The 18,301-nt window shown below is 43.5% G+C and overlaps 1 protein-coding gene across 1 annotated transcript in view; it reads left to right on the top strand.

The window, feature by feature from the left end:
- smg5 (SMG5 nonsense mediated mRNA decay factor) overlaps positions 1–18,301 on the top strand; it is a 37,346-nt gene that overhangs the window by 1,504 nt on the left and 17,541 nt on the right. The window contains exons 3-11 of the mRNA XM_083634561.1: positions 3,177–3,300; positions 3,499–3,655; positions 12,613–12,702; positions 13,005–13,094; positions 14,308–14,386; positions 14,490–14,615; positions 15,037–15,105; positions 16,101–16,333; positions 16,854–16,991. Of these exons, the coding sequence (XP_083490687.1) occupies positions 3,177–3,300; positions 3,499–3,655; positions 12,613–12,702; positions 13,005–13,094; positions 14,308–14,386; positions 14,490–14,615; positions 15,037–15,105; positions 16,101–16,333; positions 16,854–16,991 (1,106 nt within the window). The remainder of the gene's footprint in view (positions 1–3,176; positions 3,301–3,498; positions 3,656–12,612; positions 12,703–13,004; positions 13,095–14,307; positions 14,387–14,489; positions 14,616–15,036; positions 15,106–16,100; positions 16,334–16,853; positions 16,992–18,301) is intronic.

Raw genomic sequence — 18,301 nt, 5'->3', positions numbered from 1 at the left:
GAAAATGTTTTCACTAACATAGCACTGCTCCGATACGGCTGAAAGCGATCAGGAAACGGTAAAATGAAGCAGATATCCGAAAGTGTAAACAGAAACACAGGAGAGAAACTAAACTCCAAACCACAGAGATTTGAAGATGTTTTCTTTTCACACCTTGTTTGGTTCAGTTGAATGAATTGAACTCTTAATTAGTTTTCCCCCTTGGTGCGGGCAGGTGTTAATGCAGCAATCCAACTCTGGGTGTGCACCAAAAGCAGACCAAACAATGGCACTGAGAGCTCCTTGGAGAGGTGCTCTCGGTGCAGTTCCAAACGAACTCTGGTACGGTGCGTTTGTGGTGAGAACGTGATCCGACCCAACTGCAGGAAGCCAGTTGTGTTTTGTATAATGGGTTGAGAACGAGCATTTTATCGTTAAAACGTCTTCATTCTTCACATCCTGTTTTGGTGACTGGTGAAACTGTGGATTATTTTGGGGGGATTTCTTTTACATGATTGCAAACGTCAGCAGTTTGGACTGGAATCTGGACTAATTTAGGTCACTGGTCCTGTATGGCAAATGCCAGCAAGTCATTCTGGAAGAAGAGCAGCTTAGTGATAAGATTGTCTGATTGCAGCATCTTCAGGCCTATTTATTATTATTTTATTCTTGACAGGCGTTCTTCATTATGCTTCTCTATGATAGTATTCTACTATAGGCAGAAGTTGTGAGGGACTGGGTTTTTATTTTTACCAAATTACCGGAGTCAATTTCCTGCTTATTAATGACAAACATCAGTCCGAATCTTGAGTTTTCGGTCATGGCCTGTTATTGACTAGTCTCACAGTGCCAGCCGTAGATGATATCTACGTCTGGAGCACAACTCTCAAAAGTGGTTAATGGCCGCCCCAAGACAAAAAAGCATACATGACAGACACATGAATTGACCAACCACCACCACGCCGACTAAAACTGCAAACCTTGGCTGCCTTCTTTGCTCCAAATCATTCAGTTCGGATAATAGAGATAAACTGTGATTATTCCTTGTGAGCATCTATGCCGTGGACCTGGCACACTTTCTGTAACACAGCCGTTAAATTATATTGCCAACTCATTCTTCCTGCAGACAGCCTATCGCCAAACATATATGTATATGTATATATATATATATATTTTTTTTGTTATTTATTTATTCACCCTCCAAACCCCAACCCTACCATGCAATTGCATCAGAAACACTAGGGATGCACAGATTGTTAAGTTCTGGGCCAATACTGATGTTTAAAATAACAATTAGGCTGTTTTGTTTGTTATTGTTATTTGCCATTAGGCTGATGGCAGTCAGCAAGGCTCTTGACTCTTGAGTACCACCAGGTGGAGCCTCGCGGACCACCTGTGGTCCCCGGACCATGCGCACGGGGTACATCAGAAGCCCAGACGAGTTGAGTCAGTGATGTCAAAAAGACGATACAATGTTGCAAAAATACGTCAAACAGAGAGTGGTGTTCTTCTCACCAGCCAAACAAACACTGCTGATGGAATTATACGAGGAATAAAAGAGTTATCACTAAAAAAGGGCAATACTGCTGCAATGAACAAAGCGAGAGAAATGGCTTGGCAAAACATAGACAGATGGTGAAGGCAACGATTGCTAGCCAATCAGAGGCAGAGTAGGGTGGGTCCTTTTTTTATAAACCTTTATTCAGGGGAGGTTGGCTGAGAACAATGCTCTTTTTCTAAGGTGTATTCTTTTATTTAACCCTGTGTTATTTTCGACCCTTTTGTTCATAGATAGACAGACAGACAGACACCTTTATTGTCACTGTATGAGTACAATGACGAGCAAGCCTATAGATGCCTATTGAAGGATAAAACCTATCAAAAACATAAACACTACAGACCATAATACGAAAATCTGAAATAAATGAAAAGAGAGATATTGCATAGATAGTATTCAAATCGAACCTAATTATTCCATTTGAAGAGGGCAGACCTCTGCCCCCCTTTTGCCCTCAAGTGCATAGGGTAGCACAGGTGACTGGTGGGCGGGGGGGGGGGGTTTACAATGACAAACTAAATTTCTATAGGTCAGGGATACTCAACTTGCTTTGCCACTTTCATGAAATGATAGAAGGCGAGGGGCCAGTTAATAAACAAACAAAATACATTTTTCTGTAGCGGATTGTAGGTTTTTGGGGTGTCAGCTGACACCAACTCTCGTCAAGTCCCGCGAGACTTTCCTGCCGCTGGCCTGTGGACTGACTTGACGAGAGTTGGTGCCACTGACCCGAAAGGAGGAAATGGGATGCCTGTAAATACCGCTGGAAATAGCCCGGGGGAGATTGGCAGTCTGATGTTTCTTTATATATATATAATGACGATATGGGTCGAAAACGGGAAGAAAACTGTCTATTTACATGGAGGAAGAGCACGCTGCCATGTGGCCCCGACGGAGCGCATTCAAGGACTGGCTTGGAGTACTATTTCGATCACAACAACGCCTACGACGGTCCAAATCGCTGCGGAGAACACTGGGTGAGTCGTCAGATAATAATTAATGTGAGGAGAGGGCTCCAGGTTAAAAAAAAACGAAATTCTCCTTTAAGGCAGTTGTGGCAAACACTAAAATACGAACGGTAATAAAGAAGTAATAAGGTATTAAAATGGAATAATAAGGTATTAAAATAAGGACCGAATAATAAGGTATTAAAATAGAATAAGATGGAATAGTGATAGAAGGTGATAGGAGGGCATGGCAATTCACTCTCTATGGTAAGGACGCGCTAGGAGCGCTTCTCTTCCCAGCACCACAGCTGCTGTTTCAGCACCACAGCTGGTGTTTCAGCACCACAGCTGCTGTTTCAGCACCACAGCTGCTGTTTCAGCACCACAGCTGCTGTTTCAGCGCCCTTGGTGGCGAGTGTTTTTGGGCGGAGCGCTCTGGAGCACTCTCGTTTGGAGAGGCGCGCTGCTCATCAATGTCACATTTTTTAAACAAGAGGTGGGACTAAAGACCAACCAAAAGAAAAGATCTGTAGTACCACCTCTTCATGTAACTTCATGTGTAACTTGGGTTGGCCAACAAGATTAAATTGCCACACAAACTGGTGACCAGACTCTCCATAACGTACGTGTGTGTGTGTGTGTGTGTGTGTGTGTGTGTGTGTGTGTGTGTCTGTGTGTGTGCGCGCGCACAGGTTGAGGGAGCTGTGTGTGAAACTGATGTTCCTCCACCCTGTCGACTATGGTCGTAAGGCTGAGGAGCTGCTCTGGAGGAAAGTATACTACGAGGTCATCCAGGTTATCAAGACGAACAAGAAGGTAACCGGTATCACAGCTGTGGAAAACAGGCCACTTTGCATTTGTCCTCCAGCCATTTCTTCACATAGCTGCCTTGACATGCTCCTATAAAAACATTCACAAGTTGAGCATGACCAGTGGAACAGCGACGGTCAGAAAAGTTTGATTGTAATTCTGATTCTTATTCCTCTTTTACTTACTTCTCCCTCTCCGCTGTAGCACATCCACAGCCGTAGCGCCTTGGAGTGCGCATACCGGACGCACCTGATCGCCGGTGTGGGTTTCTACCAGCACCTGCTGCTCTACATCCAGTCACACTACCAGCTGGAACTGCAGGACTGCATCGACTGGACCCACGTCACGGACCCGCTCATCGGTCAGTCATGGCAAACGCAGATACACACATAGATCACACACACGTGCACTTACTGTCTCAAATCTGGAACAAAATTCCTAATTCTAAATGTCACACCATTGTATCTCCCCATCCTTTTATCCAATATGTATAATCATATTGTTGCAGGTATAGAGAGCCCCAGGAACGAGTCCGGAAATCATCGATGCTAACAGCCCTGGTTCTTCACAGTTTTTGCCTATGGGAGTTTTGAATGGGTTTTTGGCGCAATGCTTCTAATAATCTCTCTGGGCAACGCTGGCTTAATCAAATGCGAACCAGTGTTTAGTAACATCATCTTCACACATGAAGACCACTTTTATGAGTTTTGAAGCTTTTATGTGCCGTTAAAAGGGTGGCTAGCTAGCAAACGGCTAAATGAGACTACACTTTTGAGTCGATGGGGATATATACGTCAATAACGTCACCACTTCAAGGACGAACACGGAAATTCTCTTTCCCTCACCTGGTTCAGCCCCGTTCAGCCCGGGGTAATCAGTGCACACATCAACAACAGTCCAGGTTGAGTGCTGACGTGACGTGGAAGCCTATGCGACAGTGTGTAGTTCTGGATTAGCTTAGCTCAAGCTTTTTACTTCTAGGGCTCGCAGTTACGCTACAAAACTCATGAAAGTGGTCCTCATGTGTGAAGATTATCCCGCTGAACCTTGGTTCGCGTTTGATTAAACTTGCGTTGCCCACAGACATTATTTGATCTTATCTGGGGGCGGCTTTAGCTCAGGAGGTAGAGCGGGTCGGCCAATGACGCAAGGGTTGGCGGTTCGATCCCTGCTCCCTCCCAGCTGCTGTCGTTGTGTCCTTGGGCAAGACACTTAACCCTCCTTGCTCCCGATGGTGTGTAGGCACCCTGCGTGGCAGCCTGCCGCCATCGGTGTATGAATGGGTGAATGTAGACTACCTACTGATTGTAAAGCGCTTTGGATAAAAGCGCTATATAAATGCAGGCCATTTTACCATTTACCATTTGAAGCATCGCGCCAAAAACCCATTCAAAAATCACATAGACAGAAACAGTGAAGAACCAGGAAGTTCGGGACTTCCGCATTCAGCCTACAAAAATACGTCATCCCTGGGGCTCTCTATTCTATTCTCATATTCAAATGAGCTTCTAATAGGGATGTCAACGGTTACAACTAGGGGTGCACAGATCGATCGGCACGCAATCTGTATCGGCCGATTTTTACCTCAAATATGTGATCTGCTGATTGCAGATATTTCTTTATTGTCACCGATTGCATAGCCGATCATGCTGCACGTGAGAAACATGAGGCAGCCCATTTTCATGTCTTCAATGTCTACCGTTTAACTTTCATATTGTGCTCTAACGTTTATATCATTGTGTTGCAAAGCACACGCTTTGCTTTCGTCAGTGTACTCACCTCCACACACCACACCAGACTGTCAACACACCCCTTGCGTCTTTGAATCACAAATCAGCTGGTGATTAGAGCAGACTCAGCAGAGAAGTTACCTCCAGTCCTCCCGCCTACCGAGGCATTTGCATGCTGTTAAGTCCGTGTTTGATCAATATTTGCGTGTATCCTCGTAACGTTAATAGCTCCGGTTAGCTTTAGCCGCTTTAGCTTATAAATCGATAAAATAGTTTCCTTGGGTCGAAGTTATTTTTCTTGTGTAACAGGGAAATCCCGGATGGAGTATTTTTGTTGAGTGAACTGAACTGCATTGAACTGGTAACATGGAAATCCCGAAGTGGAATATTTTTGTTCCTTTATAAACTGAACTATAAAGAAAATGTTTCTAGCCATTTAGTTCAACACAGTCTTGTGCTCCAATTATCTCGCACACAAAAAATCATGTTGGCGGTTTCCTTTAGCCTACACAGTATAAAATATTGATGTAGAGAAAAAAAGAAAATGTGCTGCACTTTCAATTTGATGCATGAAATGTAGGCCTATATGTAAAATGGAAACTTTTCTGTAATAGACTGCTATAGCTGCTTAAAAAATAAATAAATATATATATATATATCGGTGATCGGTCGATGATCGGTTCGGCAGATATTTCTCATAGGTGATCGGTGGCAAAAAACGTGATCGGTGCACCCCTAGTTACAACATTTTCTAAACGTGTACACAGGACCTTCTGGCAGCGTGTAACCGGTTAACCGGATGTTTTTTGTGTGTGTGTGTTGTGGACCCGATAAAGTTATCATCTGTAGCTTACAGGCAGCAGATTGTTGTGTATGCTCCACGTCAGTGGGACTGGCCCTTTAAGAGTGTTATGACAGTGCTGTAAGTGGGGGTGAACTTAGCCTGAACGTTTGACTGTTGTCATCTTGAGCCTGCTAGAGACGTAGCAGCATGAGAGTTTAGCCTGTACGACTCACAGCCGTTGTTAATAAAACGTTAAAACAGCACGTCGTGGTCCACCAGGTCTTCAGACATAACATTGGCGTCGAGGATGATGGGACTGACGTTCTCACCGCCAGGACGCAGACTGAAAATAACGTTAGCAGCTGTAGATAGCTTGATAGCTAACAGATAACACGTACTGTGATAAAAAGCACAGCACTCACCATTAACACATTGAATGCCAGCCATGTTTTCATTCCTGTAGGTAAGTTGTGCCAGGGGTGTTTTTGACGATTCTGGCTCATTTTAGAACAGCCGAGGATTCTTTTCTGTTAAGAATTCATGAACACCAATCATCTAAAAATAACTAATAGAATGTGTGCTTTCTCTGTCTAAAAGAGTTAGTTTGCAGAGTTAGTAGTTATGTAGATATTAGCCGTTGAGTACAGCATGGTTTCAGCGTCTGGAAATTTATTCAGAGATAAATGGCTTTTTGTGAAACAGTCACTTTAACCATTCATTTTTGGCATCAGTAAGACCGTCAGACATTCTAAACAATAGTTTTGAACAGTAATTTCCTCCATAACAACAGGAAACACCCCTCTCATTCAAACTCCTCCCTCCGTGTGTCTTCTCCTCCTTCCTCCTAACAGCGGGCGTGTGTGTGTGTGTGTGTGTGTGTGTGTGTGTGTGTCTCCAAACTCCTCCCTCCGTAGGTGTGGCTTTGCAGTGTTTTGTCACAGGCGAGTTTCTGTTGCCTCACAGATCCTAAAAAAAGAGAAGGGAATCGCAGGAGCGGGGAAGAGGAGAGGAGAGGAGAGGCGAGGGGGGGGGGGGGTTAGACACGGGAGAGAAATTCCTTCGCGATCCCCTTCTTCCAATCTTGAGGCAGCCTACTCCGCTCTGCTGCTGCTCCTCTGGGCTGCTGCTGCTGGCGGCTCTCGGGCAGTCTGGCTTACTGTAAAAACGGGCTCGTTCGTTTCTTGAGGTGTCGGCTGAGAGCTTTGAAGAAGCTTTTGCGATTCTGGTCTTATTTATGCGCAAAGGTACTCGAGTGTGTGTGTGTGTGCGCGCGCGTGTGTGTGTGTGTGTGTGTGTGTGTGGGGGGGAGGGGATCTCTGTCCGTTCTGTGTGTGTGTCTCGGGGCTCCTGACTGTAAAATCGCCAAGCCTGCTTTTGGTGTACCGTGGCTGTGGCTTCTCTCTGTATCTGTCGCCACTTAGTGGTCGGTAAAATAGATTACACACATGCTCTTGCTCCTATAATTATCTCGAAGATGTAAAAGGGGTTGATTGATGTACCACCGTCAAAAAAAAAAAATCTTTATGTAAGACGAGTTAGTCCGTCCTTGGCACTCAAGCGCTGGATTATGTAAGACGAGTTAGGTCGTCTATGGCACTTAATGTGTTAAGTGTCTAGCCAATCTCCTCCCACAATTGAGCCTTTCTGTCTCTGTTGTGATAGTTTCTCTATTATTAGTTGCCTGAAAACGAGAGCCCGCACCAGCGCCTTTCTGAAGCCACTGCAGAGTTTATTTTCAATCTCCTTCCTAGCTGGGATCGCCGCACACCAGCGTACTGACAGGAATACGCTTAGTGGACACACACACAGTTTATTTTTGATGAGAAATGAATGATTGCGAGTCCAGAACACAGTAAAACCATTGTCAAAACTTTATTTAAAAGGACACACACAAAAAGACGTGTAAACGGTTATTGATTTTTCTAAACGGATATGATTTAATATCAGTGTAGTCGTGTACACGGTGACATCCCTAGGTTCTAACAAGTCTCTTTTTGTCTATCTCCCTCGTACATATGGCTTTAAGTCTCTTTGTGTCATTGTCAGGGCAAAACCTGTTACAACTTTGCAACTGCTCCAAAACACACAAAATTTAGTCTTTTATTCTCACACTCACCTAATGTGTACTGCACAGTGCACATCAAAAGCTCAGGGTAGAAACAGCTGTGAATGTAATGTGTACTGCACAGTGCACACCAAACGCTCAGGGTAGAAACAGCTGTAAATGTAATGTGTACTGCACAGTGCACACCAAACGCTCAGGGTAGAAACAGCTGTAAATGTAATGTGTACTGCACAGTGCACACCAAATGTTCAGGGTAGAAACAGCTGTGAATGTAATGTGTACTGCACAGTGCTCACCAAACGCTCAGGGTAGAAACAGCTGTGAATGTAATGTGTACTGCACAGTGCACACCAAACGCTCAGGGTAGAAACAGCTGTGAATGTAATGTGTACTGCACAGTGCTGCTCACCAAACGCTCAGGGTAGAAACAGCTGTGAATGTAATGTGTACTGCACAGTGCACACCAAACGCTCAGGGTAGAAACAGCTGTGAATGTAATGTGTACTGCACAGTGCTCACCAAACGCTCAGGGTAGAAACCGCTGTAAATGTAATGTGTACTGCACAGTGCTCACCAAACGCTCAGGGTAGAAACCGCTGTAAATGTAATGTGTACTGCACAGTAGGGTTGGCACGATGGACGATAGCATCGACCATCGTGATGGGCCGACCCCCCATCGACCTCTGAGCCTTCTACATTGGATCATCGTGATTAATTATCTGTTCGAATTAAAATTGTGCATTTTTAATAATAAAAAATGACGTCCACTTACCGTGACGCGCGGGAGACATTAACCCATTGATACCTGATGCAGCATTTGTGTGTGTATCCCTTTAAAGGAGAATTTCGTTTTTTTTTAACCTGGACCCCTCTCCTCACATTGATTATGATCTGACGACGCACCCAGCGATCTCCGCAGCGTTTCTGGCCGTCCTAGCGTTGTTTTGAGATCAATAGCGTCCAAGCCAGTCCTAAAATGGAGCTCCGAGGGGGCCAAGTGGCAGCCTGTCTTTCCTGCATCTAAATAGCCAGTTTTATTCCCGTTTTCGCCACATATCGTCATAATCTCATCCCGCAACAACCACCAGACTGGTATTTCCCCCCGGGCTGTTCCCTGTTGTTAAAAAAAAAGAAATTCTACTTTAAGACCGTGAACCGCGTTAACAAAGGGATACGCACACAAAGGAGGGATATACACGCAAATGCTGCATCAGGTATCAATGGGTTAAACAAGCGCACCCACCTCAGTTCAGAGAAGCCTCCCCTCCTCCTCCCCCTCCTCCGCTCTACTGCTTCTCTGAACTGGGTGCGCTTGTTTAATGTCGCCGGGGCGTCCCCCGCGCGTGAGAAGTCGGTTGTTTTGTTGTGAAAACTTTTTAAGACAAAGAAAATACTTCACGTTCTTTCCTGCTTTCAGCCCAAAGTGAGTACAAGTCTTCAACTGTGAATTTAACTCGCCTGTTTCCAAAGTGAAAGTTGGAGTTGCTCCATTAGATACAGCTGCTGCTGCTGTGTTTCTCGAGTCATTTCTCCTCAACTCACTCTCTCTCTCATTACGTTCAAAAGCCCACGAGAATCTAATGTTATATCAGCCAGTAATTCAGTCAGTTTTCTGCCAGCTAGTTAAATTCAACACACACACGTTGGTGAGGATCTGTAACGTTAACGTTAGTTGTTTTGCTCCGTTCAAATTGCTGGTAGTGACAGCCCCACTGCTTCAGTCGCCTGGCTCTGTGCGGTTAGCACAGAGGCTACGTAGCCTATCCAAGCCCGCTGGTCTCATGTCGAGCCCAGCTGTCCTGTTAATGTGAACGTATTGCAGTGGCTAGACAAATGGCACCGCAGTGACTTAATAAATAATTAATTATTCCCCCCACCCCCGTCAATGACGATGCCATCGTCCATCACGATGGTTCACTGTGGAACCATCACCATGGTTATTTGATTGACATCGCACAACCCTACTGCACAGTGCACACCAAGGGCACTCAGGGCAGAAACAGTTGTGAATGTAATGGGAAAACCTGTACAAACCCTCTAAAAGCATCTGCTGAAAAGTTGTTTTCATCTGGTATTAAAATCCGATGTGCATCTGGATGTGCTATGTGGGTAATGAACAGTCCCATCATGCCCTTCCATTTACGGCTCGTTTTTATGGGCTGTCGTTGGCATTCTGTCCGCATTGTGACTATCAGATGTCACTGTTCCCATGTGCTACGCAGAGCAAGCCAATAGGTAAAGAGGTGGTAAGTCTGTCTGTCTGTCAACCACAACAAACAGGGCAGGTGTAGGGCTCAGCTGGTGCTGTTACTGTACACCCTGTACTTACTTTTCCTTTGCCAAGGAAGGTCTTGTCTTCTGTAACTCAAAAGTAGGAGGTGTGCTGATTACATTTCTAATCTACCCTGAGCGAACATGCTTTCTTTATGCAAACACATTGTACAGTTAGATGAGATCTGATCTTAATAATGAGCCAGACCACCTCTCAATATCTAGATACAGATTTCATTTTAATAAATGGGGTCTATGACAGAGAGTTCCCCAAACTTTTGAGTAGCCAGTCAGATTGAAAAAGTAGCCGGATCATGTTCGCGGCGTTTGTTCCAGTGGTCCTTTTCCCAATTAATAAACAAACCTGAAATAGGTATCCATGAGTGTGACAATTGAAATAATACAAATAAACATTCTTATAAAGGCCCAATGCTCAATTTAATTATAAATAAAACAATATCCATATTGCAAAACACAAACAGGCAATGTATATTTTTAAGAACAAAGAAAATACTAATAACTATGTTTCCCACAGGATTTGGAGAGATTGTGGTGGGTAGACCTTGCTTGGACCCTCTTGGGGGGTTCGGGGGGCCATGCCCCCTGTAAGAATTTTTTTTACATTTTAAACTAAAATGCATGAATCTGGTTCACTTTGAGAACCAATTTAAGAGGCTAGATCAGGGGTGGGCAATTATTTTTCATGGGGGGCCACATGAGAAACCCAGATTGTTGCTGGGGGCTGAACAAATATTGTCATGCCATAACCCAGGAACTTTGATGATAGAGAGGACCACAAAAAAATCGATTCGCTACCAGAGGGCCAGATTTTGCTGAGGGTTAGGGGCCAAACGGAAATTTGGGGCATTTGACGTCAGGTTTAGAGGAATAACTCATTTTAAATTAACAGTTGTGATGTCATTATTCAGTCTTAAACACCAATATTTGATCCTTTAATCACTCACTCCTATGTCATCACCACTTGCTCTCCCTGCAGGGCTTGAAATTAACTTTTTTGACCACCTGCCAATATGGCTGCTAGAAGTTACCAGCCAATTAGAATTTCCACTAGCCAAAATGTTTTTCTTGAAATAAACCAGAATATGAGTGGGTTAATTTATGGATAAGTATCAGTAAGTGGCCCGGGATTCTCAAAGCCTGTGTTGAGTGTCACACGAACAAAAATGCACTCTTGAAGCTAAATAAATCCCAAACCAACAAGTTAATTATTTACAGTTTTACTTCAATGTAGAACAGTCATTTCTTACACATGAGATTACTCATAGTTAGATTAGTCATAAAGATTATTGAAAGATATTCCATATTCCAGACTGAAATGTTATAACAGAAGTGGAGTATTGGCCAGAATGACATGAACATTTGGACACTTATTCAGCGGGTATCTTGTATGTTGCGTTCAGGTGCACTGTATATATATATATTTTTACAGTGTATAAAGTAACCAGTAGACCAGAGGCCAGTAGGCGGAGAAATCGCCGCCTACCGGGGCTTGGGGAACTCCCTGCTATGATCCTGTTTTCCAGCATGAACTGAAAACGAATCTCTTCAAGAAATATAGGAAATATATAGGGCTGGGTTAAAAAAAAATCGATTCTCCGACTTTTAATCGATTTTTTTTTTTAATCTTTTGATATCGATTCATATGTCCAGAGATCGATTTTTTTTTTATAAACATAGGCTATAATATTATAGTGTGTGTGTGGTAGTTGAAACATAGTTTAAAGTTGACGTTTATTTATGTTTGTAGTTGAAACAAAAGCATAAATACTGTAGGCTACATAAATGGAAATGTTTAATTATTAATATCTACTTTTGGAAATTATATAGGGTGAAATCAAATCACTGTGCATAATTGTGAAAGTGTCTTTATTGACAGATGAAAAGGCTGTTATTTACCCTTTGTCACCACCTGGTGAGTAAATATGTGTGTAACTAAAACCATTAAAATTGACAACCAGTCCGCAAAAAAGGTTGGGAACCCCTGTGTTACATAACTGGACAATCATGTAATTCAGGTTACAGCTCAAAAAACATGTTTTAGTATCACTAACCAAATCGATATTGAAATTAATCGAATCGGAATCGAATCAAATCGGGATTAATCGATTCGGAACCTTGTGAATCGGAATCTAATCGATTCTTGAAATTTGAACCAATACCCAGCCCTAGAAATATATATTTTATTCTTGGGTATCTAAAATATACCCTAGCTTTAATTTCCTTACTTACCACTTTTAATTTGGACGCAATACGTGTTCCATGTAATGTCTGGGTGCCGTTGCTTTGATGCTTCGACTCTTTGCTGTTGGCGCACTTGTTTGCTTGTAATGCTGGTGATCTAGGAAATGAAGCTTATTTTGCGTTTGGATCACTGTAAATCATTGTGAACAAGTACATCGGCTAAATTCTGGAAATGTTAAAATGCAACGTGTTATGTTTCCCGGCAGGCCGAAAGAAACCGGTGTCAGCCACCCCCAAGGAGATGGAGTGGGCACAGATGGCCTGTCATCGCTGTTTGGTCTACCTCGGAGATCTAGGTAATACCAGGATAATAGAAGATGCAATTAATCTGTCTCTGTACCCAGCCTGTAGAGTTGCGAGACAGCACTATATGCATGTGTCATTCAGCGTGGGAAATTTTGGCATAGCAATAGGATGTAATGGCTTTTATTTGGGCTTGAGTACAAAATGTGCACGGACATTTCATAATGACTCCATCCTCCATCCACCGTCCATCTTACAATCCCATGTTCATGTCGTTTTCATAAGGAAGGGTCATGTTTTTCTTGTGGTTAACGTTTGTTGTTGGGTTTATTTTAACATTGTTCCCTCTCTGCAGCGCGTTACCAGAATGAGTTGGCAGGAGTGGAGGCTGAGCAGCTGGCAGAGAGGTTTTACCACCAGGCCCTGTCCGTCACGCCGCACGTAGGTGAGTGGCTGTAATATAAAACCACTTTCCACGGCACACAGTCATGTAACAATGGCGTTAGGGTGTTTGTGTTTTCTGGGCGAGGAGAAGTGATAATAGTGGGAATACAATGCTAAAGTTGTGTATAAATAGCTGCAGGCTCCTTTGTATTTGAGGTTTAATGGGTTTACTACATTATTTACAACCATTAGAGGGCACTTTTTACCCTGATATGATTATCCAGAGAACCTGTTCTGTTCCATTGTCTGAAGAAGTCCCTGACATTATAGTGTAACAGTACACAAGGTCATTAAAATATCACTATGTATATTTCATTGTTCATTCATTTCTTTACAATGTAAAGAAATGACAAAACCAGAGATTAAGTTAAAGCATTAAATGCCACTAGTTTTCATGTACTGTACGTGTACGATAGTCTTTTGTCTCTATACTCATTAGTATGGACTCCACTCCCTCCACAGGACTTGACACCCTGTTGGTATTCAGATGTATGTCCTCCTTTCACGTATTTCCCCCTGAGTTTGTGCCAGCATTGTAAATGTCAAGGATCGTGGAAGCGAACTCTTTGAAAATCTGTTTTAGAGTTTAGTCTGTACAAAGGTCACATTTATTTGATACAGATATAATTCTAACTGTACTTCTACTCGCTACCAGTCTCCTGTTGAAAGACTCAAGGTCTATTCTTATAAAAGGATTGTTCATTGTTCTTGTGGGCGGCTGTAGCTCAGGAGGTAGAGCGGGTCGTCACTAATCGCTTTGGATGAAAGAGGTCGGTGGTTCGATTCCCGGCTCCTCCAGTCTGCATGTCGAAGTGTCCTTGGGCAAGATACTGAACCCCAAATTGCTCCTGATGGTGTGCCAGCACCCTGCGTGACAGCTTGCCACCATCGGTGTATGAATGGGTGAATGTACCTACTAAGCGCTTTGGATAAAAGCGCTATATAAATGCAGGCCATTTACCATTTACCATTCATATGATGGTTCAAATTAATATTGAGTTATTATTGAAGGTTCAAATTAATATTGAGTATTATTGAAGGTATTTGCTATCTCAATATCCTGGCTTTGAGCACTGCAACATTTTAGCGCAAGTCATCCGTCTTTTTTTCAACTGTATATGATTTTCAAACGTATTAGGTAACGGTTTTTGGATCGAAAACCTTCACTTGCCCTCCAGAAATGAATGTTAACTTGTTCACCCGTTGGTCTACAGGAATGCCCTTTAACCAGCTGGGCACACTGGCAGGGAGCAAGTTCTACAATGTTGAGGCCACCTACTACTACCTACGATGGTGAGAAGTGGCTCCTCCCGTATATGTACCTCGGCTTGTGCTATCATTCATTTAACCAGAAACCATAAATGACAACAGGCATTTCATCTCTTGTGTGTGCCAGCATCCAATCAGAGACCCCCTTTGAGGGTGCCTATGGCAACCTGAAACGCCTGTTTGACAAAGCTGCCAAGATGTACCACCAGGTGAAGAAGCAGGAGATGAAGAAGCTGTCTCCTTCTCGACAAAGGTGAGGATTCACTGGGATTTCCACCCAGGTCTGGAAACTCTGGATCAGGGATTCCGTGAGGCTTGCCTTTTTTCTAAACAGCCATTGGAGCCGGCAACATTCCATGATCTTCAGTAATCAACTGATAGAGTCTAGTTGGCAGTCACAGTGGTGGTAATTACTTAATATAAATGAATAACCTTCTTAAATCTTTATCTAAACCTCAAATTATATCCCAAATAAAGAATATGCACAAACAGATATGACAACCCTTCATTGTATAACAAAACTGGGTGATTTAATTAAAAACAGATATTCCTGTGGGCAAAAATATGTAAACTCCTTTGTTCAGTAACTTGTGGCAGCCATGCCTGAGCTGTATTTTCTTCATTTAAACCAGTGGAAGTTGTTTGGAATGGCTCTGTATGATGTTTTTCCTCAGATCTAAAGACATTAAGCGACTGCTTGTGAGCTTCATGTATCTCCAGAGTCTGCTGCAGCCCAAGAACAGGTGAGAGCTTCTGCCGTGACCCATCTCTCGCCCCACACTCTTCTTTTCTTTGTGTGATCCCAAAACCGAGGTACGTACCGAACCGTGATTTTTGTGTACCATGACACCCCTACCCCACAGTGTTATTTTCTTCCCATCTTCCACTGTTATGACCAAGGTGTTGGAAAGACTCTATTGTTTCCAGCAGTTTCTTACAGTTCATGTTCCTGGTCCACAGCAAAAAAAAATGTTTTTAATGTATTTTCTCATGAACCAAATCATATTTAATTGTGTGGTATTCATTTTGGACAATTTAATTCATTGATTAATGAATTAATGGTTCTGAAAATTGGTGTCAGTTGCTTTTGATATTTTGATCCTTATCCCAGCTTGTTCCTGGCTGCACATAGAAGCAAATAATTGCTTTAGTCAGGTGTTGGAAAAGGCACACATTTGTTGCTCCAATCTAGTGTTGCATGGAAAACGAACACTGGAAAAAGCACCATGTTATCTGATTTGAGAAATGGTGGTATACAAGAGTTTATTCTAGGACTGGAAAAAGAGTACAGTACTACCGGTCCGGTACACTTCTTCTTTTCGTCAGCATTCATAAAATTCACACAAGTGTGCTCCAAATAACAAAAGATAATTCTGTGCTCCATTTGACTGAGTGACTCTGCCACTCCAAAAGAACCATCAGTGAATACCGGTACTTTGATTTGATTTGATTTCTTTTAAAGCCCTCATACCTGGGCTGGTATTGGCATTGACGTCAAATATATTGTGTATACAGTATGTAAGCACAAGCTAACATTATCCAGCGTACAACTTGGTGATTCCAAGCAGAGTGCTGCCAGTAAAAACAATTGCCAAAATTTACATGGCATGCAGTTCATTTGAAGGATGGCAAAAATTGCCAATTTTTGGGCCTTGGAAGCTCAGCATTCAATTACACTTAACATTGTGCGTGTATCGTGTGCTTCAACTTCATGTTGCACCCTTTCCTCTGTATGTAGCCTGATGGAGACGGAGCTGACGTCGCTGTGCCAGTCGGTGCTGGAGGACTTTAACCTGGTGCTGTTCTACCTGCCCCCGCCGCCGCCGCCCCACAGCCAAGCCCATCACTCCCCCAGCGAGGAAGAGGAGGAGCAGCCGCATGCGGACAGCACCTGCCCCGTGCTGCCTGACACCCTGGTCTTCAAGATGGTGGTCACCTGTCTGATGGTGGTGCACAGCCTGAAGAGGGGAGGTCAGTGCTTGTGGTGCAGTGGTATAATTTGTCACATGAAGCCAAGTCAAAATTGTCGTTGATGTAGATTGCAATCTGTTGGGTGGTGACTCGCATTGTGACTAGCATTACTTTGATACCACTGTGAAAGAACAATCATTATTACATTTTGTAAATGGTCAATACTTTAATCAGATGCTTTGAAAGCTGAAATTATATTTCAACATCACCCCAGATTGTGTATGCTGTATGTGCAGATGGCACATTGATTGGAGTATTCAGAAAAGGAAGAAGAAATATTAGATAGACGCAGTCCAGCTTTTGACAGGGGGCTGCAGAAGTCAGCGCAAAATCAAAATTCACCAGAGTAGAACAACTAAGAACAAAAGCATGGTAACAGTGTCTGTTCACCGTGACTTTTAGCATAAATGATGTGAGAATCATTAGTTATCGTAATCTGTTGTTTTAAAACAGAAATAGATTTTTTTATGTTTCTCACTTCAATGACTTGTATTAACAAAGGTTCATGTTTTTGCTGTAGGATCGAAGCAATACAGCGCCTCCATAGCATTTACGCTGGCCCTGTTCTCCCACCTGGTCAACCATGTCAACATCCGCCTGCAGGCTGAACTGGAGGAAGGAGAGAGCCAGGTTCCCACACTGCACACTGACAACACCGGTGAGGGGAAATCTCACCATGTTTCAGTCCCAAATGATCTTAGTTCGGCTAATGCTAAACAGTAAATTTTGTAGGCTATTTACGAGTTTCCTGATGAGACCGCGGGCGCTTCCATGACACCCTCCCTCCCTGTTTCCAGCTGCCGGTTGCCTGTTTCCGCCCAGGACCGTTCATAGCGAAAGAGACTGAATATAATCATAATAATTGTTGTGACTTTGTACCTACCTATGTCTTGTAATGATGCCCCCCAGCACAATAATTTCACACGTGCATAATTGTACAGAGTGACAATATCTTGAATCTTGAAAGAGAGACCGCTAAAGCTCCGTTCAATTACCAAATAATAAGAGTTCCGGTTTGGACGTTTAGCCTTCAAAACAAAAGCTGCCGCTATGCAACCAGATACTATTTTTTAGCAATTTCGGCTAAAATAAGCCCATACAGTACGAGTGAATTGACATTCACCTCGTTTTAGTAAAATATTGCCGCTATGCAACCACACAATGTTACTATTTTTTGCCATTTCGGATAAAATAAGCCAAACGTTCCCACTCTTTGACAGCGGCGCGCACATCCTTGCTAGTGAAAATTTTTTAAACAGGAAGTCGACAACCGGCAACCGCTGATAATCATGGGAAACGTAAGTCCAGGAATAAGGTGAATAGGACGAATCAGCGCGACGTCACTTGCCACCAAAAAATGCGTAACCCTGCGGGAGTTAACTAGTATGAGTTGTGCCAAACTATAAAGAAAAAAAACATCACATGGATGCAACTGGGACGTATCATCAGTGATGTACCCTGGGGTCATAGGATGTTTCGGGTCTCGCAACATCATACACCCTCACCCAGGTAACCCAGCCGGGCTTGATCAAGCCCCGACTTACGTCCCAGTAGCTACCCACGGTCAGCCCTCTTAGGGAAAGACAGGGCCACTCAATCCGCTGCTCCGGAACTACTCTGCCGGGACTGGGAGGCTCTTGCACGTGGAGGGACTGGGCTCTGTGGGTTGCCCCCTGTCCGGGCTCCTCCTACCTCTCACCAGGTCCAGGACCTGTGCATTGCACCAGACTCCCCCGCTCCAAACATTTCATTCTGGTATGATGTTTCTTGGGCCATGGTGGTACTGCAGGCTCCACTTGCGGCTTGAATGGCCCTCCTAAAAGGCCTCCCATGGATTTGTTGGGCTTCTTCCTCACGGAAGACACAGGCTGGGGCGCTAAAGGTCATTGTTTACAAACTAAAGCCTATCAGCGTGCTCCTAATGCGAGCTCCATACCGGTAGGACAGACTTCACTTCATGTCAGCTGT

Source organism: Poromitra crassiceps (assembly GCF_964638095.1).
Source record: "Poromitra crassiceps genome assembly, chromosome: 1".
In the NCBI taxonomy this organism is placed as follows: Eukaryota; Metazoa; Chordata; class Actinopteri; order Beryciformes; family Melamphaidae; genus Poromitra; species Poromitra crassiceps.
Note: the sequence above shows the minus strand (reverse complement) of the source record. Positions and strands in the feature narration are given on the sequence as shown.